Genomic DNA, 25,360 nt, shown 5'->3' with positions numbered 1-25,360 from the left:
CTGCAACTTTTGCCTCCCAGGTTCAAGCCATTCTCCTGCCTCAGCCTCTCGAGTAGCTGGGATTACAGGCACCCACCACCACACCCAGATAATCTTTAGTAAAGACAGAGTTTCACCATGTTGGTCAGGTTGGTCTCGAACTCCTGACCTCAAGTGATTTGACAACCTTGGCCTCCCAAAGTGCTGGAATTGCAGGCGTGAGCCACCATGCCCAGCCAGCTCTTCCATTTCTTTCCTGTTTGTTTGAGTTGCCACGATGAGTATAATCCCTAATGTACAGTTTCTCTCTGAGAGGTTTGGTTCAGTCAAAACTATTTCACACAGGCTGAGAACTCACTTCACTTCGCCACTGCACCCCACATCCCAGCACATGGGCTGGAAGCAGAGCACCCTGCCCGCTGTGCAGCCATCTTGCCCCTCCTCTGCTATTGCGGGCTAAGGCCATCCTCAGTTTCCACATTAGAGCTGTGAGCCGATGCTCCAGCCTTCCTGTCCCTCGCAGTGGGCTGCTTCCACACTTCTGGCATAGGCCCCTGCCTTGGCGAGCTTTGCGTGAACAGCGGGACCCTGCCTGAGCCAGGGCAAAAAAACTTCTCGGTATCCCTGCTCCACTTTCAGGAAGCCATACCCTGGCCCCACACTTCACTGGTCCCAGGTGCTGTCCATCGGCCTCCCCAGGGTGGCTCAGCTCCTGCAGGAGTCCATCTGGGGTTCTCCAGCAGCCACTCATCCAGAAACCAGTACCCTCTGATCCAGCCACATTCCAGAGTAGCTGGCCAGGGAACAGGGAGCCTTGGAGACAGTCGAAGTCACTACTCAAATGAGGAAAAGTCCTGCTGAACAAGGTCAGCTGTCTTTTCATCTTAGTGATCTGATAACCCACACCCCTTAGAAGGAATACTGAAAACTAATGAATTCTACTAGAGGGGTGAGGGCTCCTGGATCTCAGACTGCTCAGCCAACCGTAGTTTGTTTATTCAATGTAGCCACGCACTCTAAATTGATCCAGTTTTCTTTTGTTTTGTTTTGTTTTTTTTTTTAATCAGAGATGAGTAAGAAAGCCAACATTCAGCCACCCTGCTATGCCTAGTACTTGTCCTAGTCCCAAATGGGGCAAACTACATTAATAAGGATATAGCATTTTGCACCCATCAGGTTTGTGGGACTCGAAAAGTCTGAAATGCCAGTTGTTGAACAAAGATAGCCCTTGTATACTACTCATGGGATTATAAAGTAAAATGACCATTTCAGAAAAGTTGAAGATGTCCTAAACAGTGATTTGGCCTCCAGATACAAACCCTAGGGAAATTCTCCCATAAGAGTACAAAACAAAATGTATAAAATATTTACTGAAGACTTATTTAGCAGACATTGTTTGAGCATCTACTGTGCACAAGGCTCTGCCTCAGGATCTAGAGAGAGTTTCGGTGGACACTGTAAGTAAATAAATAACAATATACCTCTGTAGCGGCTTGAAGGGTGGCCCCCCAAAAGTCATGCCCCTGAGCATCTGGAACCTGTGAAAAGGGTTTTTACAGGTATGGTTAAGTTAAGGATCTTGAGATGAGGTCATCCTAGATTAGAGGATGATGATGGAGGATGTGGTGGAGGACAGTCGTGGAGGACACGACAGAGGACATGGTGGAGGATGGTGGTGGAGGACAGTGGTGGAGGACAGTGGTGGAGGACGGCGGTGGAGGATGGTGGTGGAGGATGGCGGTGGAGGACTGTGGTGGAGGATGGTAGTGGAGGACAGTGGTGGAGGATGGTGGTGGAGGATGGTAGTGGAGGATGGTGGTGGAGGACGGTGGTAAAGGATGGTAGTGGAGGATGGTGGTGGAGGACGGCGGTGGAGGATGGTGATGGAAGATGGCGGTGGAGGACTGTGGTGGAGGACTGTGGTGGAGGATGGTGGTGGAGGACTGTGGTGGAGGATGGTGGTGGAGGATGGTGGTGGAGGACGGTGGTGGAGGACGGTGGTGGAGGACGGTGGTGGAGGACGGTGGTGGAGGATGGTGGTGGAGGATGGTGGTGGAGGACGGTGGTGGAGGATGGTGGTGGAGGACGGTGGTGGAGGATGGTGGTAGAAGACAGTTGGTATAGGATGGTACATGGGATGATCAGGGGAGGTGGCACCAGAGGTGGCACTGGAGAAGATTCTTGAAGGGAGTCAGAGAGAGAAGTCCAGGAAGGTTGGTGGGAGAAGGCCCAGGCCCAGGGCCCAGGAGGCAAGAGCTTGCTTGGCACAGCCAGGGTCAAGGAAGACCCGGAAGCCAGTGTAGCTGGAGTGGCAGGGAGAGGGGGTCATAGGATGAGAGATGGGATGCAGTGGGAGTGACCTCACAGAGGGTCCTGTGGGCCTTGGGGAAATGGGACATTTTATTTGGAGTGGGCGGTGGAGGAAAAAGATTGCTCCATTTTAAAAGGATCTTCTGGCTCCCATGTGAACAAAACACTTTAGAGAGGAAGAGTGGGCACAGAGTGACCTGCTGATGAACTATGGAGCCTGTCAGGGGGCAGCAGGGCAGTGGCAAGGACTGGTAAGATGGAAGGCTTTGCCTGCAGGTGCAGGTGAAGAAAAGAAGGCTGGGGAAGTCAGGGAGGGGGTGCTGCTGATAGCGACCAGCAGGTGCTCTGCAGGAAAGTGCTGGACTTATCTGTGACTGCCTACGTTTGAGAGGCCTGTGAGACTCCCGAGCGGAGATCCAGAGCTCGTTTTCAGGCAGAGGCCAGGGCTGGAAAATGTGCTCAGCAGTCTCAGCCCAGGCATGCTATGTAAACCACAGAGCCTGGCTTTGTTTGTAAAAACACTGCTCATAATAGCCAAACGGGGAAATATCCATCCATCAGGAAATTCACCTGCTACCATGTCATTCAGTGGAATATTTAACCACCTGGTTAAAACACATAAGTCATTGCTTTCACCCGTAATACACTTGAGGCTTTGCCGCCAAGGAAAAGAAAAGTTAGAAGTAGTGCCGTGTTACCTCCACCAATGAGTTCATAATACGTAAGGCCTCTTCCAGCAAGTCACCTCTTGGGGCCTACAGCAGTCCAGGGCCAAAGGAAACAGAAATTCCTTTTGTTGAAACCACTGTATTTGAGAAGCCCAGGATAAGTAAGCTTCACTGTGGGAAGCATCGTCTTACCCATGCCGGCTCCCCACTCAAGCCCACTCAGTCTTAAGACCTCCTGTTCTTCAGAAAATCTTGGGAAAAGAGCACCAAGATGTCTTAGGAGCTGTTGTTCAGGCTGGATACGTGGGTTTGTCTCCCACTGGGTCAGCACCACCTAAGCACAGCCATTACAGTTTATCGGAGGTTTTTGCCTTCCGCAGTTTCAGTTACCCATGGTCAACCTCAGTCCAAATACACACCACATGGAAACTCTCTAAAATTTACAATTCATACGTTTTAAATTACACGCCATCCTGAGTAGTGTGATAGAATCTCATGCCATCTTGTCTAATCCGTCTCAGGATGTGAATCCTCCCTCTGTCCCGAGTATTTGCACTGCATATGCTACCTGCCTGCTACTCACTTAGTATCTGACTCAGTTATCAGATCAAGAAAACATAGTATGTGTAGGATTCGGTGCTGTTTGTGGTTCCAGGCATCCACTGTGGGGCTTGGATGGCACATACCCCTCCAGATAAGGGGGAACTACTGTATAGAAAAGGACTTTCCATATCTCGGTCCAGGGAGTACCAGAAGGCACCTGATCAGGGATACTATTACGATGATAAACTACACGAATCACATGCCTTCTGTAGGTAGTCATACGCCTGATTTCAGCGTCATCTATGCCTAATTTGAGCATCCTTTGGTAGCTACTTTTGTGACCCAAACAGTCCATTTGGAACTGTCTAACATGTACATAAGGCTGTAGGGGATGGGAGTCACCCAGTAGTAATGAAAGTTCCAGTGTAAGAAGAAAATGGTATGTTAGAAGGCAGCAAAGCCTGACTTGCTGACAGCTGCTTCCCAAAAGGTAGTAGTAATCATCACCTAGGTCTCCTACCAGTCCTGACTGTTAGCTGTCATTTACCAACTTCATGAAACATGGATCATCTTCCACCCTTATCTCTCTGAGATGGTGGTGGTGGTGCTCGTGATGACCATCCAACTTAATGACTTGGGTCAGAGAGTTTTTGTCCTTTGACTGGATTAACAATAGAAGCCATGGATTCTTGACACCAGAGAGACAAAGATAGATTCTCAATAGAATTATTCTAGATTAACCACACATACATGCAAGAATGGAGAAGCAGGAATCAGCATAGAAAAAGATAAACAATAACAGCAGCGAAGGACTTGAACCCATCACTGTAAAATTTTATAGAAGACTTTCTGGGATGGGTTCTGTCCCTGATGGTCCCCGGGGGCCCTGCAGTCACAACACTGCAAGGCCTGCTCATACACATACATCTAGGAGCCTCTGTGTGGGGACTTGGACGTTTAACCGCCCAAATAAGAACATTCACACCCAAAATTTCTTGCTACTGTGCCAGGCCAATCTTCCTAAATTAACCCCTCAACATGGCCTAGGGGAGGAAGAAGGAAAACAGAGCCGGTGGGAGAAAGCCCTGCCACTGGCTCCTTCGTGGAGGAAGTCATCCTAGTAGGGACACTGATGAGATGGAGCAGAGCATGCTCACAGCTGGGCTGCTGGAGGGACGCAGCTAGACCCTCCATCCCTGCCCACACTGCCACCCGCGAGGCGGGACCTACTCACATATGGTGAAAGGAGGACTGAGGGATAGAGATGGCTGCAAATTCCTTAACACTCTTTCCTTGAAGGGTACATGTGGCTTCCTTCCCCTTGAGTCTGAGCAGGCCGTGACAGCTTTTTTTTTTTTTTTTTTTTTTTGAGATAGAGTCCCACTCTGTCACCAGGCCGGAGTGGAGTGGTGCAATCTCCACTCACTGCGACCTCCGCCTCCTGGTTTCAAGTGATTCTCCTGCCTCAGCCTCCCCGGTAGCTAGGATTACAGGCGTGTGCCATCGCACCCAGCTAATTTTTGTATTTTTAGTAGAGACGGGGTTTCACCATGTTAGCCAGGCTGTTCTCGATCTCCTCACCACGTGATCTGCCTGCCTCAGCCTCTCAAAGTGCTGGGATCACAGGCATGAGCCACCGCGCCTGGCTGACAGCTGTGACTAGTAAATCTATGGTGGAAGCAAAGCTGATCCTGGCCTTTCAGAGCTCTGGAAGCATCTACTCTGGGTCTCATGGAACCTAAAGCTGCCATGTAGAAAGCCCTACTTCCCTGAGGGGTGAAGGGGCCACTTGGAGAGTCTCTGAGATTCCATGGAGAGGGCTGAGCCTCTAGTCATCCTCGCCAAGGTCCCAGGTGTGGAAGTGAAGCCAATTTAAACCAGCCCAGACCAGCCCAGACTCTAGCTAAAAACCACTTGACGACCCTTGTCGATGCCACTTGGGCAGATGAACTGACCAGCTGAGACTTGCCTGAGTTCCTGACCCACATTCTATTATCATAAAATTGTGGTTGTTAAGCTGCTAAGCTTGAACTCCTTCGTTACAGGCAACAGATAGGTGGAAGGAGAGAGTGAGCATCTCCCACTAACTATCTCGAACAAAGGGCCTGTCTTAGTCAGCCCGGACTGCTGTAACAACACCACAGGCTGGTGACTTCAACAACAGACATTTGTTTCTCACAGTTCTGGAGGCTGGAAGATTCAGTGTCTACTGAGGGCCCTCTTCCTGGTTTGCAGACGGCGCTTTCTTGCGGTGTCCTCACGTGGGTGGAGTGAGGGTGAGGGAGCTCTCTGAGGTCTCTTTTACAAGAGCACCAAACCCATTCATAAGGCTTCCCCCTCATGACCTAATGACCTCCCAAAGACACCACCTTTCACTGGGGCCTTTAATTAATGCAATACCATCATATTGTGGGTTTCTATTTTAACATGTACATTTGGAGGTGATGTAAACGTTCAGTCCATAAGACGTTTAGCACCAAAAGCAGTGCAGAGCCTCCTCTGCATCATAGGTCGGCACTTGTCTTCACAATATCACTGCACGCAGACCTGAGAGAGCCTGGTGCAGCAGTCATGGGACATGTGGAATCCATCCTCATCCCAGGATGCTGGACAGGGACTGTATCGTAGGCAGAAAGTACTCTAGGTTTGCCCCTTAGAAATGAAGTCAAATGGCTCAGGGCTAAACTCCTTCAGGATCTGGACCTAAGTCTTATTTCCCAAACTTGGTGGTGCTTTGGAATCACCTGAAGAGCTTTTAGAAAATATTGTTGCCTGGGCCCCACTCTCTGAGGCCTGAGCATTGAGATTTTTTTCAGGTCTCTAGACGGTGGTGGGGGGACGGTTCTCCATAGAGCCACATCATGGATTGGTTCATCTGCTGCATAGGGGCTATCTTAAAAATATGTCCAAGATATGGCATTGGAGGGTAAGGTAGCAAAACAGAATATTAGAATCTCATTTGTATTAAAATGTTAAAAAGAGAGTGTATGTATATGGATAAAAATGACGCAAAGCAAACTAGAAAATCTTGGTACCTAGGGTAGGAGGGTAGTGAAGGAAGTGCTGTTTTGTGTTGTTATTAATTCCGTTTATTTCACCAATGAGTTTTAAATTGCAGCTGTGGTGTGGTGCATCAATAGCTGCGTGGAACTTCAGGGTAGGGCGCCTTGGTCAGTCCCACCCACCCCAGGCATGCTACCATCCAATGGGCTTTGGTTTCATAAATGACTCCTCCCATCCAGCCTGTGCCTGAGGACCTAGAAGCTGAGAGGAGTATAAGCAGACACTGGCCTCCAGGGCTGCCAGGGCAGAGTGAAGTAGCTCAGGGTGGCTTAGTGGGCACCGAGCACACACCAGGAGATGACGTGGGGCAGGAGGACAGGCAGCAGGTGGAGTCTTCCAGGTGTAACCAAGGCCACTGTGAGAGTATGGACAGGGGAGCTGCTTGTGTGTAAATCGATCGTGCCAAACTAGCAATCTGGATACAGGTGTGTGTTTGGTGGTCAGAGATGTCCAGTACCTCCTAGCTCAGCCAGGAGATCTACAACCCTTGCAAACCTCATTTATCCTTAGCAATACAAGATAGCATTGCTCATTTGTGGGGAGGAGGCTGAGATAATGAGGAGCAGCTCGTATATAATGTGAAGCCTGGCTGTACACCAGTGAGAGATGATGGGGGTCAAGCATCACTTACCTCTGCGATTAACAGGGTCCTTAGCCACATATGCAACATAATCAGTTGTGTCCTATTAAAGAAAAAAGAGATGTCTATATCACCAATCACAAGTGAGACACCACACAGTCAGGGACACGGGGCACGAACCAGAGAGTTTAGAGGGACTCAACTACCACACAGCTGAAGAATCAAATGCTGCCTAAGGAGCTGCCCACAGAAGACTCAAGCTATATAATGTGAGTAGCAACCACCCAGAGGTCTCACATCGCAGACTTTGACTCAGCAGGTCTAGGTAGGGTCTGAGGCCCTGCGCTTCTAACCAGCTCCCATGTATACTGAAGCTGCAGTGTCTCAGGATCCATGAGAGCTGGTTAGAAGGGCATTCACACTTTGAGCAGCAAGGAGAAAAGGCAGGTTGGATCACCTGAGACACTTTAGAAACACTGATACCTGTGTCCCAATATGCAGATGATCTGATTTAATTGGTTTGGATGTGAGGCCTTCCCATTAGTTTTTAGATGCTCCCTAGATGACTGCAATGTGAACCAAAGTAGAAAACCACTGCTTTCGGCCTTGTCTACACCAGTGGTTCTGCAATTTGAGCTGGTATCAGTATCCCCTGCAGGGCTGGTTAAAATAGAACACTGAGCCATACCCGAGTTTCCAATTTGGTAGTAGTTCTGGGGTAAGGGCTCAAAATTTGCATTTCTGACAAGTTTCTAGCTGCTGCTGGTCTGGGGGCCACACTTTGAGAACCACTAGGCTAGAAGAAAACCAGAGTGAATATTTAAAGGCCAACTGCCAATGCTGCCTTCATGGTGGATGAGATGTAATGGTTCTTTTCTTCTTGGACATAAATAGTGATCTTCATCCTTTAATATGTTTTTAAAATATGAGCCCTATTTAGAAGTCTCATCCTGCTTTATGAAATATGAGTTTCTTTGCCTGCCTTCTCATGTAAGCAGTGTGTAGGGGAAAGGATGACCTCAAAAGTAGACCAAGGCAGCCATGTCCGTTTTAATTCCTAAACAAATAAGCAGAGGAAACTATAATTCTCTTGAAAGCAGAAAGGACTCCTCTGCAAAGTTGATATTTTCAACATTCAAGCCTCCATGGGGCAACTGGTAAAAGTCCACCCCATTTAGGCAGGCATTTCCCAGATGCCATTGCTTTGAAGGGTTTTCAGGTAATTGATACACTCCCGATATTGCCAGAACCGAAAAGCCTCTGTCATGACTTCCTGCATTGCTTTTTCTGTGGGCAAAGGAGACATCCCTTTCTCTCTAAATGGTGCCCTACAAAGCTCTCCAAGGAGAGAGGGATGAGGGAGAGCGTGAGTATGGGGCAGGCATGTCACTGTTGTGGGACATCTGCTGTAGGATCAGGTGGGTGGTGCTGGGCACTTCACACACACCATCCTGCTGGATCTTACACAGCCCAAGACCACACCAGTGTAGAATTCTTCCAGTGGTTCTTGAGATAATGGTGCTGTTTCCCCGGTCACTCAATAGGGTGTGGCTCAGCTGAGCTGTTTTCTTTTCTGCTCAGGACACTGTTCCCTGGTGTACTCACAGACTCACTAGGGAAAGGAAGTGAAAGATCATCCACCTGGTCAAACTGGCTTCTGGTCATTTCCATCAAGGAGGGTCTGGTCAGAATCTGAAGTTATTGGCAAAAACAAGGGTGACAGCTTGTATTCATAGACACTTCCTGAACTCATGAGATGTGACTGTCAGAAGGATCCTTAGAGAGCATCTAAGAGAGCACCAGCGTTTCTCAAGCTGAAATCCATGAAACCCTAGAGTTGGACAGGTGTCTTCTCCAGTGTTTGAGATGTTACCAGCATTTTTTTTAATTTTTATTTTAATTTCCATGATTATCTTAAAAAATAACACAAGAGTATCTGGGATCATGTTATCAAGTTCTGCAAGCAATTTCAACACCAGGATTTGCAGTCGGGCTTCCAACATTATGAGTGCTAGGTTTTCAAAGAATTAGAAAGAAAAGGACACAGGGAGATTCCTTTGCCCACGTAAAGCAAATTGACATTACATTTGTACATGATGTACAACTGAGGTTTTCGCTTGAATAGAAGAAATTAGTGGAAAAATTTAGTCATCCAGGTACCCATGGTAATGCAGAGACATTGAACTTAAAAAATTCTGCCCCATGGTGGCCAGGCCAGCATCACATTGAGAATGGAGACTTAGTTTCAGCAAACTTTGTCCATGATAGCAAAGTAATATTACATTGAATGTCATTGGCCTTACAATGTTTACTTCTATTTAACTTTCATTTTAAGTAGGGTTTAGAGTTAAATAAAAGTATAAACATAAGAAGTTTATTTTTAATTTATTTTTGCACATATTTAGGTAACAAAATTAGAGTCAGCATTAGTAATGAATACAAGGAAATTATTTTTTTGCATTCTTACTCTGGCTCAAAGTGGGGAAGGAGGGAGAATAGAGAGACATAATATGTCCCCGTCTCTCAGATGGTCAATGGCCAAGCTTTTTTGATGCCAATATTCATCTTTTTCTGGCAGAGCAGGTAAATATATTACCATTCAAAACAATGTTTTTGTCATCTTAGCACTCTAAGTTCCAAAGACAGAGCTGCAAAGTGCTGTTCTGTGTCTATGCTATCCCTGTTCCCACTCCCCAAGACCCTCTGAGCCTGGCCATTGTTCTGGCATTCTTGTGGTGGTCTGTTAACACTGCTAATTACAGTAGGTTATAACTACACCATGCCCTTTTTAGAGCGGAATTAATAACATTTTCTCGTATATCTTATTTGCCATTTCAAAATACCATTTTCCTACTGGGTAAACTGAAGCATTAAGCAGTAAGTGACATGTACACTTAGGAAGAGAACAAGGACTAGAACATAGAATTGTCAGCTTTATTAAAATGTCTACCAGTTATGTGCTAAATTCATGGTTACAAATCAATTTGGAATGGAATCTCATGCACAATACAAAATGCATTTGAATTTGTTTAAATGGAAAGTAACTAGGCTTCCTGTCCTGTGTTATAACATTTTATAAACCAGAAAAAAGAAATCACAGAAAATATAAAGGGTTGTGGATTACTTTAAAGATTACTAAATGTTTCCAATTTTTTTTTTAAATAAGAGGTGATGAGGAAATCTGAAAAAAAAGAATGTATAGTCCTGTGTACATCCTGAAAATAAAATAGTTTTGAGACAAACCAGTGTATTTGGCTTCCAACAATCTAGATATTTGTGTCTTCACTCATAATATCAACATTAAAACGGGTTTAAGAAAAGCTCTTGGGGGAAGCTATTAGTGCAGATACACAAGTCATCCGCCTTTTATCTGTCACACTGGGCTATCCTCCAAATTTAAGAAACAATGGTTCCAAACATCACAAGGGGCAAGCAATTAGACAACCACTGCAAATTAGGTAGCAAACAGGCAGACAAATACATATAGACAGCATCTGAAGAAATGCTCCTTGGTTCAGGATTATAGGCTCATGCCTATAATCCCAGCACTTCGGGAGGCGGAGGCAGGTGGATCACTTGAGCCCAGGAGCTTGAGACCAGCCTGGGCAACATGGTGAAACCTTATCTCTACTAAAAATACACAAAATTAGACAGGCATAGAAGCATATGCCTGTAGTCCCAGCTACCCATGAGGCTGAGGTGGAAGATCACTTGAGCCCAGGAAGTCAAGGCTGCAGTGAGCTGTGATGGTGTCACTGCGTTCCCGCCTGGGCAACAGAGTGAGACTTCGTTGGATGAGTTCAACTGGGGAAGACTTCCACTTTCTAAATATGCATCTCAAAGAGGACTTTCATCTTACAGTACAATGTAAGAAATCATACGGATTCGAAAGAAAGGAAAGGCATAACAAGGGAAGAGAAGGAAAAAAAAAAGAAGGGAAAGGCATTGTGGCTGACTTTTGACAAGAAGACCCTAAGTATGCAAAAGGCCCAAGCCACTGGACCCTATGGAATGGCACAGCCTCAGGGCTAAACAGCGCTCTGACCGTCCTTTGACAATTTAGCAGAGATATAAGGGTAAAGAACTGTCTGTCGGGTGGGCAAATCCTTTCCCTGCAGAGGGCCCTTAGCTTAAGGGTCTGAGATGGGGTTGCTGGGAAGCAACCGGGCCCCAGCCTCTCACGGCAGCTCATACCGGCCCAGGCAGGAGTGGCACCCAGCATGGCCATGATGTTCGCCTCTGGCAGCTGCCCCAGCAGGGCAGGGAGAAGTACTGCTTCCCGGATGCTGAGATTGGTGGCCTGATTGTACTGTTCTTTGGAAATGTCAAGGCTCTGGAGTCTACCTTCGAAGTTGCTCCTTCAATTTGGCTTCCAATATGCCAACAGCAATTTTCTAATCCAGTTTCCGAAATAGAAGGGATATAAAAAGAAAGGTAGAAAAGTCACAGGGAAAAGCCCCTTCTTGGGCTAGTAAAAGACAGGGTCCCCAACCTTGAGATGAAGAGGTCTTGGACCACTAAACTTTTATGTAACATCTGAAGATTGCCTACTCATAATTTGGCTAAAGAATGCAAAACACCAGGACATTATTTTATATTAAAAGTCTATTTAACACTAAAAAAGTAAAAAGGATGTCTTCTTAGGATATAAGATAATTTTTCAATTGAATAAATCCACCTCCAGGAAAAACTCACTCTATTATCTTAATTTTATTTTATTTTATTTTATTTATTTATTTATTTTATCTTAATTTTAAAACTTTTCTCCAAATGGGTGAAAACTTTACCTAGACGCATGAAAATTCAGATGAGAACATTCTGGAGGGTGAGGCTTTCTCTCCCTCACTTCTGGAAAGGGCTGACTTTGCTTTCTTCCCTTCCCCTTCTGTGCCTCACTCCTCTGTGACCAATTTCCTGCCTGGTTTCTTTGCAGGCCTGGGCTGTCCACAGTGATGGATACTGCCCTGCCCCAGGAGCAGGAGGTGGTTTTCTGAGTTCACCTTCGTAACAGTACAGTTTAGACGACATGGCCACTCTGAAGCTGAATGCTGACATCCTATTGTAGCATTCCTGCCCAAACGTGGGAAACACATTCCCTTGTTATTCCACCTTCTTCTTTAAAGATATGAAGCAAAAATAGAACACTCTCATTCTGTTCTCAAGTCTCCCTCTTACTCTCGCTCTGCAACTCCCTCCTTGTTGGCAAAGCAAGCTATCAAAGGCTACGGTATTACACTTGGAGAGAAAAATGCTGATTTTAAGTGGCTATGAATAAAGCAGACTAAGTAAATTCACGTTCTTCAGGCAGACTTAAAATATTAATATGGAGTTCAAAGAAACAAAAAGTAGGGTGAGGGCAGAGTGACAGCATGAGAAGCCCGTGGCAACTCTCAGTCCTGGGGGGCTGTTTCATCGCCTCATAAGAATACCAGTGCTTCCAGGATTTTCCACAGCTTTTGGCTAATGAAATGACAACTAATGTAGGGTCCTTGTCCCAAGTTACCCCTAAAAATAAAATGATGGCCAAGAAGACCATTTATGGAAATCAGGAGGGGGAGATTAGTTGGCATCACAATTAAGTTTTTTTTATAGTGTCTTGCAAGGCACATTTTTGAAGCAGGGATCCCTTCTCAGAAATTCTCAACAAGAGCAAGAGTATCCCAAGGGTACTTACCGGGTCTCCCCCAGAGGCGAAGGAGATGGACCGCATGTGGTGATTTGCTATGATCTGCCAGGCCCAAAACAAGAAACGAGAATGTGCTGTTATCGCCCTTTCCATATTTTGAAAAAGCAACTGTCTGTTGGCAGGCATTACAAATTGACATGTTTTCCTGAAAATTGGTACCTATATAAAAATAACAATTATAAAAGTATAACAATCGATCACCTTTCACAATCTGATGGCTGCTGTCCAGCTGCTTTGCCAGAACAGTGTCAGTGAAGCCTCACTGCAACCTGTGATGTGGGAACTGTCGTCATCCCACTTTACAGGTGAGGAGCCAGAGCCCAGAGGGGCCAAGTGGTTTGCTTAAATTAAGACAGCTGGTGATCAGCAGAGCTATGATCTAACACAGGAGGCATATAGAGCACCCTTAACATAAGTGACTCCATCTTAGAAAAAGGCTCCATCTCACATTTTAAAAGGCAACATCCCAGCAGGTACCAGATGTTTACCTAATTTATAAAGACAGCACCCAACAAGAGAAGGACATGAAAAGGCATACTCTTATTATCAGTCCGCACCAGAGGACTCTGGTCATAAAAAGCAGGACTTCACCAGCTTGAAACAGTCTTCTTAAGAGACACCATCATGCTGTCTTTGTGATGAGCGCCCAGCACCTGCCAACGAAGGCTCTGTCCACATTAAAGACTCTTTTTTGAAAGACATTGTTGTCCGTCTGGATCAAGCCAGGACACTGTCTTTGTCCATGTCATTTGCCGTGGATTCGTTTATTAATCCCTACTCCTATCCCTTTTTCTCTTGATGTTAAACGTTACGTGGTTTGATGTGGAATGTCTAACCTGCAGCATTTATATACTGATTGAGTATACTCTTATGTATGGTTTACAATATTGACTGACCTGTGGAATGGCTTGAGCCTATGTGCTCACAGCTCTGATACGGAGTGAACGCCATGTAGCTCGTGGTTTTTATGATTAAAATAGCAGTAATAAAAGTCTGACCTTGCGGAAAGGCACAAATGTGCATGGACCTGGTTATGTCTGACCTTGAGTCGCTTATGAGAGGGAGGTCCAAGCCGAGGCTGGGGTCTTAACAACCATGCCTCTTCCAGAAGGAAACTGTCTCACGCACACACCAAAACACCACACCTTATGGATTCTGTTTCCAAAAACACACTGGGGTCTCCAATACAGAATCTGCAGCTAGAATGGGAGGAAATGTGGCCCATCTTCCATTTTATCCCATTTGTATCATGTGTATATAAATTGGAAAGCTGGCATCCAAGATTCCAACTCTGCGCCATCTAAAGCACTCTTGTAATTTATCAATTTAAAAACCAGAGCGGACAATCTATGTTAATTTTAAAATGGGAAATTTCCATTAGCTTTATAAACTGCGGAGTACAGTGGAATTTAGTAGACACTGAGTAAATTAGAAGCTGCCCTAAATTTAAAAAGCTACATAAGTCTTCCGTGCTAATTTTATCTTTTTAAAGACAATGAAATGACATTGAAGTAAATTTCCAGGGGTGGGAACAGAGCTCATTTCTATCCCAACGTAACCAGGTTTAGCTCTGCAGCGTCCCCTCGGGCCCTTGTCCTCCGGTAGGCAGTCAGAATTTACACAGCTGTAATCAAATGTCCCAGGGATTTGTCCGAACATGCTGCTGTGAAACTTGAAATAAAATATAACTGAATTGTAATAGAAAATAAGACAGTTTTAAATGCCTTCTTTGGTTATTGGCACTTACAAAACCTCAGGATCTAGAAAACCGTGAGTACTTAAGTGAACAGAAAACGAGGCTGGCCACATCAGCTGCACCCAAGCCCCAGCTGAGTTAAACTAAAAATAGTGGCCTTTGCGGCTCTCTGGAATCTTCCCTCTGGTGCAAAGGTAAAGGGCTCCCAAGATAGCAATCACCAGAAAATGATAAACTATGGCCCCCAAAGTTTTACATTTTTGCTTACTTAATTTATGCTTATAAGGCAGGTCTAAAACTGGGAGTTTAGAAATTAAAGGAAACTATGACTTGGGAAAACAATAATAAAAGTCATATTAGGTCGACGTGATACGTGAGCCTTATTGTGTGATTGTATGTTGTCTCGTTGGGTAAGACAGAAATTGAAAGCCAGAGTGAGAAAATTAGAGCTAATTGACCTAAATCATGTGCTTTGCCCTGAGAGCGCTGCATCTCATTTCAACTCTGTAGAGGGAAGTGGCTATTGTCTTGCTGCTGTCTCTCTGGATGGAGACAGTGCTGTAGCCCAGTGAGCACAAAATCACCACCTAGACAAAGACTAGGCCACATTACAGGGTCTTTACTGCTGGCGTTCAAGGAGGACTCATGTCTCTCCAACCCATGGCCCCGAAAGGAGGGTGTCAAGACTTTTATGCCCATTAACCACCTCCTGGGTGAGGGTGAGGGGCTTCGGACATTCTGATTGTTACTTAAGTGGTTCACAGAAGTCAAGATGAGCATTAGTTTACACATTGTCTGGGTAGGGTGGAAATTACAGGCCTTAGTTACTTATTACAAGTCGCAGGGACCAAGATGTCATGGGTTTGGACTGCTTGCCTGTCACATTAGGGTTACAGAGAGCAGTTTCAAAGGAAAGCTGAGGTATGGTCCAGGGATGCAGTTTAGGGGGCAATTACTGTGTCACAAAGGGAGTGTCTAGCCAGGCTGTTCTCAATTTGCTACGGTTGGACCCAAAAGTCAGCCAGAAGGGAGAGCCAAACCCTGTGTGCTTGCCCCTCACCTAAGCTTCACACACTCATCAACAAAACTTCAAGTCACCTGGGTGTCCAGAACCTGCCGCTTTGCCCCATCCACCCAAACCAAGGGCAGAAAAACAAACTGGACTCTCACCTCGGCTGCCATGTTCCAGGACGGAGAGGGCCAGCCCAGTGCCTCACCCGACTGCTCTCAGTTTGCTTTCTATTTTACTGAGTGGGGGAAGAAGATCCCACAGGTTTAAGGAGTCTGAGAACCAAACAAAAGGTCCAGGAGACATAGGAAAGGAACAGCTCCAGGCACGAAGGAGAATGCAGAGGTGAGCCTAGCCCACAGGCCTTCACAGCTCAGCCTCAAACTGTGCCAGAGAAAGAATTCACAACCTCCAGAGCTGGTGAGCTAGTCTCTTAGACAAGTTAAGATAAAAACACACAAGGAGTTATCTGTCAGTCCTGTGAAGACAAAAGGAGCCAGAGAGAAGTGGTATCTAGTTATGCCAACACAAAGCCTGGGTTTTGCTTCCCATTTCTGTGCTAGAGCTAGGATTTATTTCAACATCTTGGGTGGCAAATGGAGGAATAAATTAAGCTGGAGATGCTGCTCACTAACCTGGGGAACATGGAAGTCAATCAATAGAAATATGTATAGTAACATAAAGGTCACTGCAGGCATCCCTGGTGACAATGTCAGAGTCAGGTGGAGTATTATATAGAGAGGTCCCATCCGAGCTCCAGCTCCTCCTGCCAGCCCCAGAAACTGAGCCAGAGCAGAGCAAGGGAGGGGAGTTCACACTCCACACCCTCCTGGATACTGCACAAGCATTTTACCTTCTGCACCTCATTTGACCTTCAAACGTGCCCTTTTGGTAGCTGGAATAGCGACTCAAACACCCATTTTTCCAGCTAAAGAAATTAGTGATGACTAGATAAATCTAAAAGATAGACACTACGCAGGAATGCAACCATCCTTACTAAAATTAGCCTTAATTTAACACTGTGGCTGTGGTGCCTCGGTCAGCTCCAAATGAATTCCACACTGGCTATTCCATAGACAACACCACTTCTCATCGCCCCCACAACACTGTGTGCTACAAATTCTCCAAAACGATGAGCCACTAAAGGAGGAAAAAAATCATCAATTAGGCCACGACATGCCATCCACTTCAAAGGTTATAAATAAAATGTGGCCTGTCAGACCCATTAAATATGGGATAAAAGAAAAAAATAAGGGCAAGGACGTTAAGAAGAGACTTTGCACACACATAATTTTTTTTTTTTTGCATTGCAAGTACATCAATGATTTCATGCATTACCCTCCCAAAAAATAAAAAGCAGAGTTAAAGAGAGCCAATTTTATTTATGCTTCTTTTGGTGACCCTTCGATGTGGCCAAAGTTCATAGACTAGTAAAAATTTGAGGCAAACAGATGCTGTGTGAGCTCCCTAAAGCTACAAGGAGGACGCCTGCAAAACACTCATCACCGAGGCCATGGGCAGGGTCCCTACAGGAGATCTGAGCACCCACGTACCTGTTTGGAGTCAGGAGTCCGCAGGTTCAGACTGGCAGTGGAGATGGTCAGAGAGATGCTCATTCCTGCAAACTGGAGGTTGCTCTTTCCCAAGATGCTGGACAGCATTTTGCTTGGAGGCTGTGAAATTAAAGAGCATTATTTTAGCTGTTTGATTTCCATCTCAAAGCGTGGGGATGTAGATGCTTGCCGTACCCACAAACTCTCACTGACTGTTCCCCCCTCCTTAGGCATAGGAAGGCAAAATGTGAAATGCATAAGCGGGGAGTGTCCGAAGCTAATATGCAAATTTTAGAATATGCAATATACAAATTGTAAATCATATAATATGCAAATGCTGAGGTGAGAACTCTTGCAAGCAGGCAGAGGTATCAGTCTCCCAGGCCTTTTCTCTGACCCTGCTGGGAAGTGTCTCATGGGGAAGCCCTTGCATGTAAACCTGGGGAAAGCCCACTCGCATTTTGTAGGCTCAGCAACCTGGTTTTACCACACCTACTTTAGAGGAAGAGTCAAACTAACTTAGAGGAAGATTAAAGCAGGTCAGCTCTAGGGGATGACAAGTATCCCAGGGAATTGGAAGGATGTTCCCGGCTGAAGGAAATGGACCACACATTTTTTTGCTGCAAACACTCTCCTTGGTCAAGGTTCTCAATGGACTGTCCTGTTAGAAACCCATGGGCCTAGAGCCACCATGAGGATAGATAGACATGGCCTGTCTACCTGGTGTATCCGTTACCCTGTCAGAAATGTCCTGGCAGGGAACTGTCAGCTGCGTTTTAGGGCCAGGGACCTTCTTCCCTGGTACCCGGATGGCACTGCCCTTTGGAACCAACCCATCCTTTCTTTTTGGATTAGAACACTCTCTCTTTGGATATGCTAATTCGCTCCTAACCAGGTTCATACCCTTTTTAATCTCCTAAAGGAGCTATTTAGAAACAGAAATGCTAAGGCCCATGAGATTCCGGGCGGAGTCGGGAAATCGGCATTGTTTCCACCAAAAGAACCACAATCGTGTCCCAGGATGAGCTGGGACCCGGAAGATGAGATTCCCCATCTCTGTTCTCAGTCGCCGTCTTGTTCCTGTAGTGGAGACTCTGGGGCCTTGCTTGGTTCCCCATGGACTGGCCAGAACACAAGCTGGCACATCTGAGTCTTCATTGAGAGTTCTTTGCTGGAAACCCAGCCGCCCTGTGGGTGCATGAAAGTTCCCAAGCTCTGAAGACAGAAACGAGATAGAGCTCTAGGGTCAGCAGAGTCAAGCATGCAGCTACCCAGATGATCTGGAATCAGGAACGTGCAGCCTCAGGGCAGATTCGGAGGGTCTTTGAAGGACATTTTCTCCACAATTCAAGTTAGGCATAGAAAAGCCTTGATTGCGGATATTTAGTTGAGTATTCACCAGACATTTAACTGAAGAGGTTCTCATGGTTTCTCCTAATCCAGGCGTTTTTCTCCTAATCCCATGTTGCTCAAATATCTTCAGGATGCAAAGTCCTGGTGCAGTGTTTGAGCATGCAGCCTGTGCTCTCAGACACCAGCCACCTGCATGGCGCCCTGTCCCCTCCATGCCACAGTTGTCCTCATCTGTAACATGGGGATATGCAGTGGTATTCTAGTGCTGGCTTTGCCCAGCTGATGGGAGCCAATTATCAAATGTTTCAGAATTTTATATTCTAGCCATTAATCACAGCTATTATTAAAAATAAATATATGTAAACTTACAATTAAATAAATAACCTTTAAAAAACAGACAATAAATACTCAACACGCATCAGCTCCTAATTCTTTTGCTGCATTAACTACTAACTGCTTATCAAGTTCTCTGTGCCCGTAGTACCTGCATGGTGGAGCTACCACACATCTCTTCCCGACTCCATTTTCAAGGGATATCATTTTGAGAAATTGAAATCAGCCACACTAGAAGTATTGACATCACAGAAATCAGAAAATGTTACAAACTCTCTTTCTCATTCCCCTGCCCAACCTGGAGAGCTGGTTGTTAAACATTTACCAGCACACCACTGGGGACATCTACCTCAGTTGTTGTAATTAAGTGAATTGACGTATTGAAAGTGCTTAAAGGAAAGGCTGACCCTGTTTTAAGTGTCTGTTGTTACCATTGTCTTCAGAGTTTAAGCCACAGTGAGTGAGTAACCAGGGGGTCTACTTCTGGGACAGAGACAGCTAACCGTTCTCAACCACGTGAGCCAGAAAACAATCTAAGCCCTTTCTGCTCTTAGAAGTAGCAAGAGCCAGGCCACACAAGCGGAACAATGAACAATTCTGTGTGACTGAAGACCAGAGTGTTGAAAAAGAGGAAGTAAAGGAGGAGGCACAGTTAGACACAGAGCATTGAGGACAGTACCTTTCTCTTCTTGAAGGCTCCCTTGGCACCAGGCACAGCTTCACAGACACGGCTGATGGCTTCCCTTAGGACAGGAAGAAAAAGCCATTTTATCATGTGTCAGTCGGGATTATGGAAACCAGAGATGCTACGCTTGCACATCTAAAGAAAATAACCGCCTGTTTATTGCAAAATAGAAAAAGACCTGCTAGTTTGGGAGTCATTTAATTTTTTTTCCAAAACACAAAGCTAAACAAAACGCAGACAGGGCATCGTAAAACCTCTGCCGGCACTATTCTAGTTCTCTTTGTTGTGGCGGCTGGATGCTAATAGAGTTATCTGTGTCAATCCTACACTTTTTTTCACATTTTGCTAAGATTCTATTTTTGTGAGGCAGCACCCTAAAATGTACTCTTCCTGACACTGTGGTGCTCTCTATCTCCTTAGCTTTGGTCAGGACATCAGGCCTAAACCTAATCAACCACCTTGATTGATCAAGATCCTTCTTAAGTGAGTTAGAATGTAATTAAAAGAAATGTGGTCACCTGAGTTTTATTCCCAGTTTCTGCCGTTAGTGAATCTTACAAAATCAAGAGGGGTTGGAAGGAGAGGAGGAACCGCAGGGTGGATAAAGGAGCCAGCAATGAGGTGGTGTGCAGGGCAGTTCCATGGAACAGCACTGGTGGGGCTGCTGGGGTGTGCAGGTGTGGTGTGCAGGTATGGCCCTGGTGGAGGAGGCAGAGTGCCCTGGTGCTGAGGGGCCAGGGGGGCAGGGTTCCAACACCTGGTTCTGCATGGGGGCAGGAGGGCTCCAGAGGGTGAGGAAGCAAGACAGGATGGCAGCAGCTAAGGGCTGGGGGCGGGGGCAGGAAGGGGATGCTGGAGAGGAAACACAGCTCAACCTCATGAATCAGCCTAAGTGAGAAATGCCTGGGAGGTGGGCAAAGGTGGCTCCATGTCAGGGGTCCAGAAAAGAGCTGGTGACCTTTCCCACTCACACATGGAGGGGAAAATACTAGTGCACAGAGAAAAATCAATAGGGACCTGGAGACACGGTGAATTAGAGAAGATAACAGGTCCTCAGAAACATTCTATAGGCTTTCTAAGCTCCATACTTCTTCAAATTAATTTCTAACACGTAGATGGAAAATAATCACCATAACAACACAGTGTTTTCAAAAGAAATATGCCCATATCAGTTAGTCGAGAGACTATTAGGACAAGCTTCCCATTTGCCACGCAATTCATTGTAGAGGGCAGGGAAGGAAACATTTTCCTAAAAGCTCAGATGCCAGGAAAACCATAGGCAATGAATCGTCATGATATGGAAAAACTGAAGCAAGAAACAAATGTTTTTGATGTTTACGCTTTCTCCTACTTATTTTATAATAATCTTCTAACTGTGGTTCTATCAAAGTGACCAGTCACATATCATCTAACGTACTTTCTAAAAGCTGATTGCTTATTAAAGAAGCTCAAATTGTTTCTTTACAGAACTATATAAACCCATTATCTATGTTGTATCTGTTTAATTTTTAGAAAACCAGTTCAGTGAATCTCTGCATTGTATTTCTTATATTAAATGGCATACTTAATTGATCAAGGCAGCTAAGCCTCCGATGGTCCCAGCAGGGTAGAAAGATACTATATGGGGAAGTGTCTCCCTTTAATCACTCCTTAAAAATCCCTAATAAGCACCATATTTATTTTACATTCCACCAACATGGAGTCTAAAAGAGAAAATCAGACTCTGAGGACAGTTATCCAAAAAGACACACAGTATCAAATGTCTCATCTAGTCAGGCCCCAGAGCTTACAGCAGGACTCCAGGGCTCCTGTGCTCCTTTTGGGGAAGAGAGGTAGAAACTGCATCCCCAGTGAGAAGGAACTACAAAGCACTGAAAACAGTCAACATTTCTTCCCCAAAACTTCTCACACAAAACAGAATGCACACGGCTCAGGGTACACTTGCAGATAGAAGAAGTTCCAGATATTTCTCAGAGCTTGTGTACTCGGGGAAAATCCTAACAATCCTGCTTGTGAGCCTTTAGAATCCCCAAAGGAGTTTTCAAATCAATCTGCTTTTTAGAAAAATGTTCTCTTTTCATCACTGGCATAAATTCCTTCCTAATGCTCATATGATAACACGTGTGTGTGAATTCTCATTTCAACCACGGTGATGGTATCTATTTCTGTTTGAAATAGAAATGCAGCATAACTATTAATAACTGCAATATTTAGATGCCTGGAATGAGTTACTTTAACTCCAAAATCTAATTTTAAATGTAACTATTCTCAACTCTCCTTCTTGCTGTTTAAGTGCAGTACATTTTGGTAAGCAGTAAAGTTTAAATTTGTTCGTTTAGCAATCATTATTTGGTTTTATGTAATTCCACTTAATCCCTATTTGAATCTCAGGTACCAATTTTGCCCGGTTTTTAATCATAGGGATTGCTTCTCAACATTCTGTTCAGTACGACCCTGTTTCTGTGAGCCAAATCATGACCTCAGAGCTCAGCTAACATGAAAATGGGACATTTGGCAACTCTGTGGTCACTGAAAGTCATGGAAGCCAGCCCAACTCTAGATGTGAACCTTAATTGTCCTCATGATTTCACCATCTTCCCTTCAGAACTGGACCCTTTGAAGGCACATAGTAGCATCTTTCTCTCTCCTCATCCATCTCACTACAGCCATCCCAAGGCCCCACAGGAGTGACCTATGTGACTGGCGTGGATCAACGCATATCAGTAGAGAGGAGTTACCCATGAAGCAGCATTTGAGTGAGTGGGCAGCTACCCAGGAAAAAAATTACGCTGGGCTCCTGTCTCTTGCCTCATATGCAAATAAATTATAAATGGGTCACAAATTCAATTCATTTGTAATGAAACGATGAAATGAGTAAAGAAAACTGGGAAGGATATTTTTTAATTATCTTAATGGAAAGATAATTAAAGCTATCTTTAAAGTGATATAAAATCCAGAAGCCATAAAAGAAAAACATTGGCACACTCAACAGCATAAAAAAATTATGCACAAGAAAATATGTAACATTTCGCAGTCATCAAGGTAATTGTCTTAATAAAAGTCAGCAAGGAAACCATCAAAAGCCCAACAGAGGGTGGAACAAAGGATACGGACAAAGAGTTCCAGGAAAGGCAATACACACGGCTCTGAAAAATGCAAAGACATACCCAGCTTTACTTGTAACAAGAATGCAGATTAAAACCTATACTGAGATTCAATTTTCATAGCCAAAGATTGAAGCTTTACAGTACTTTGCAGGGAAACAGGTACCCTTCTCAGTGCGCCATCATGCCCTCCCGCCGCCACGCCCTGTGTGTTTCTTGCCTTTTCTGTGAACGTTGAGACTCTAAAGTTCCAGCCTCTAATCCCCCCCCCGCTTGCCTTCTCTTCCGGCCACTGTGTGACCGGGACCCCGGGTGAGTGTGTGGTGGTACGATAAGAATATCCCACACCCCTAGTTCTTTCTCATTCCATGCACTCAGCGGGCCCTGCTCCTGCCTGGCCTGGACGGAACCTTGAACCTAATCCACTCACCTCCACACGAGAAAAAGTCTCCCATCGCATATGTGTCACCTCATTTATTTATTTTTAGTAATAAACATGTCCAGGCCCAGCAGAACAGTAAAAACCCTAAACTTCATGGAAACGTCTCCTCTTCCCTCCCTAAGGCATGCCTAGGGAACCTCCAGGTGGCCATGGAAGAAAAGTGCCTCCTAACATTCCAGCTGCAGCTCCTGACCCCTGGGTGGGGTAGGGATGACTGTAGGGGGTGATTGCCACAGAGAGGTCAGGGGTGGAAAGGTGACACTGACAGCCTTACTGCTGAACCCTCTGGCCAGGCTGGTAGTACCCCGTAGGGAAAGAGGCGACGCCCTTGGTGCTCCTGGATGTCCTCCTACCTTCATGCCCTGTGTGAGTTGGAGACAAGTATGTCTCCTCCAAGGCTCTTTTTTTTTTTTTTTTTTTTTTTTTGAGATGGAGCCTGGCTCTGTCACCAGACTGGAGTGCAGCGGTGCAGTCTCGGCTCACTGCAACCTCTGCCTCCCCAGTTCAAGCAATTATCCTGCCTCAGCCTTCGGAGTAGGTGGGGCCACAGGTGCGTGCCACCACGTCCAGCTAATTTTTGTATTTTTAGTAGAGACAAGGCTTCACCATGTTGGCTAGGACGGTCTCGAACTTGTGACCTCATGATCCACCCTCCTCGGCCTCCCAAAGTGATTGGATTACAGGCGTGACCCACTGCGCCTGGCCTCCACTGAGACCCCTGAGACTAAATCTCCAGCCTCTAAGCTGTGGCGAGCACCTCCAGTTGAGGGCTGCACCCAACCTGTCTCCTCTCAGGAACACTTTCCTTTTTTCTTTGAAGACTCCTCCCCAGGAGCAGGGGGGCACCCATGGGTGAAACGGACAGTGTCTGTTCTTCACCCCACACACGCACTCCCTCCCAGCATCCACACCAGTAGGAAGCTTCTTGCTGTGAACGTGGCTCCTGTCATCAGCAGAGAGCTGACTGGGCCGCATAGGTGCCCCTCCCTAGACCAGCGCCTCTGCCAGGCTGCAGCAGGAGGGCAGTTTCTCCTCAAACACAGCCACTCCCACTGCATGCTTCCCTGTGTGAGTCGGACATCAGTCCATGGGGCCACCCAGGCCCTGGTGGCACGTGTCAAAGTCCTGGTCCTCTAAGCCCCTCACTGACTCTGAAGCCAGAGGAAACCATCGCCCTCCTCCACAGGAGGACTTAGAGGGCACTGAGAACTTGCTCTTACTCTCTTTATATCTTTGGGGTGAGGATTGGGCAAAGTGCAGCAAAACAGATGCTCACGCCTCTTCCCAAGCCCTTCATAGGAGGGCCACCCCTCCCTTGAACTGTCGGAGTCCTGTGCCCCATGGACTCCAGGCAAACATAACCAGAGTCCCATTTTACCCTGAGGTTGCCTCCCGCCCTCCTGTTTGAAGGGGCCTCACGATCTCTAGGTTCCGAATGCTTCGGGAGCAGGTGGCTCACCCACCTTCCCCACAGGCCCACTGATCAGAATTTTATACATAGATACCACACCCAATGGCTAGCTCCGCTTCAGTGTCTTAAAATCATCACACACTTGATGTTTTCAAACCCAGCCTAATTTTCCCCACCAAAAATATTTCTCTCTAGTCTTCCCAGGGCAGAAAACAGCACCATGGTCTACCCGGCAGCTCACACCCCACACAAGGGAGCAGTCCTGGGTCTCTCCCTCACCAGCCACACACCAAACCCATCACAGCTCCCTCCATGGGGAAGGCGAGCCAGGCTGCACTCCCCAGAAGCCTTCAGAGTAGTGGAGGAGACAGGATAACACGGCCACGTGTGTACTGTGAAGGACTAGAGTGTGCCATTCTACCTTTCAGAGGAGCAAGAGGTCAGTTACCTGGTCAGCAAAGAAGGCTCAATGCCAAAGAAGCAGGTGCTGAAAGAGGCAGTGGAGGAAGATCTTATAAAAATACAGACCGGGAAGGAGCACGGTGGACATGCAGGAGCCCCAGCTCGCTGGGTCCAGGTATGCAGAGTCCTGGGAGACAGGCAGAGCCATGGAGTTTTCTGATTCAGATCTTAGAGGAATTTCAGGATACTCCAAGGAACAGGAAACAACCAATGCCTTTTTAGTAGTCCCTGATGTGATTGAAATAGACGCGGTGTGCAGACAGGCGGAAAGGGCTGAGAAGCTGCAGGCAGGGAGATGAGCTGGGAAGTTACCGATGTTGTGACGGCCAGACTTGGATGGTGAGAGTGAAAACGAAAAGAGGACCATTTGGAGAAGAAGCCCACAGACGTGCTTCATTACGGAGACTGATGCTGAGGGCGGGCCCACAGATGACTCACTCTTTCATCTTGGGGACGGCCTCTCTCTTTTCCCTGTGGGTCATT

The 25,360-nt window shown here is 46.1% G+C and overlaps 1 protein-coding gene across 2 annotated transcripts in view; it reads right to left on the bottom strand.

Moving 5' to 3' along the window:
* The window catches only part of SHC3 (SHC adaptor protein 3), a 164,552-nt gene that overhangs the window by 48,973 nt on the left and 90,219 nt on the right, over positions 1–25,360 (bottom strand). For both annotated transcript variants that reach the window (XM_017528478.2, XM_017528479.2), the window contains 4 exons: positions 19,453–19,516; positions 17,088–17,207; positions 12,818–12,871; positions 7,195–7,246 (listed from right to left, as the gene is read on the bottom strand). In XM_017528478.2, the coding sequence (XP_017383967.1) occupies positions 7,195–7,246; positions 12,818–12,871; positions 17,088–17,207; positions 19,453–19,516 (290 nt within the window). The remainder of the gene's footprint in view (positions 1–7,194; positions 7,247–12,817; positions 12,872–17,087; positions 17,208–19,452; positions 19,517–25,360) is intronic.

Source organism: Cebus imitator, unplaced genomic scaffold, assembly GCF_001604975.1.
Source record: "Cebus imitator isolate Cc_AM_T3 unplaced genomic scaffold, Cebus_imitator-1.0 Scaffold53, whole genome shotgun sequence".
NCBI classification, from domain to species: Eukaryota; Metazoa; Chordata; class Mammalia; order Primates; family Cebidae; genus Cebus; species Cebus imitator.
The sequence above is the reverse complement of the archived record's forward strand: the minus strand, read 5'-3'. Positions and strand labels throughout refer to the sequence as shown.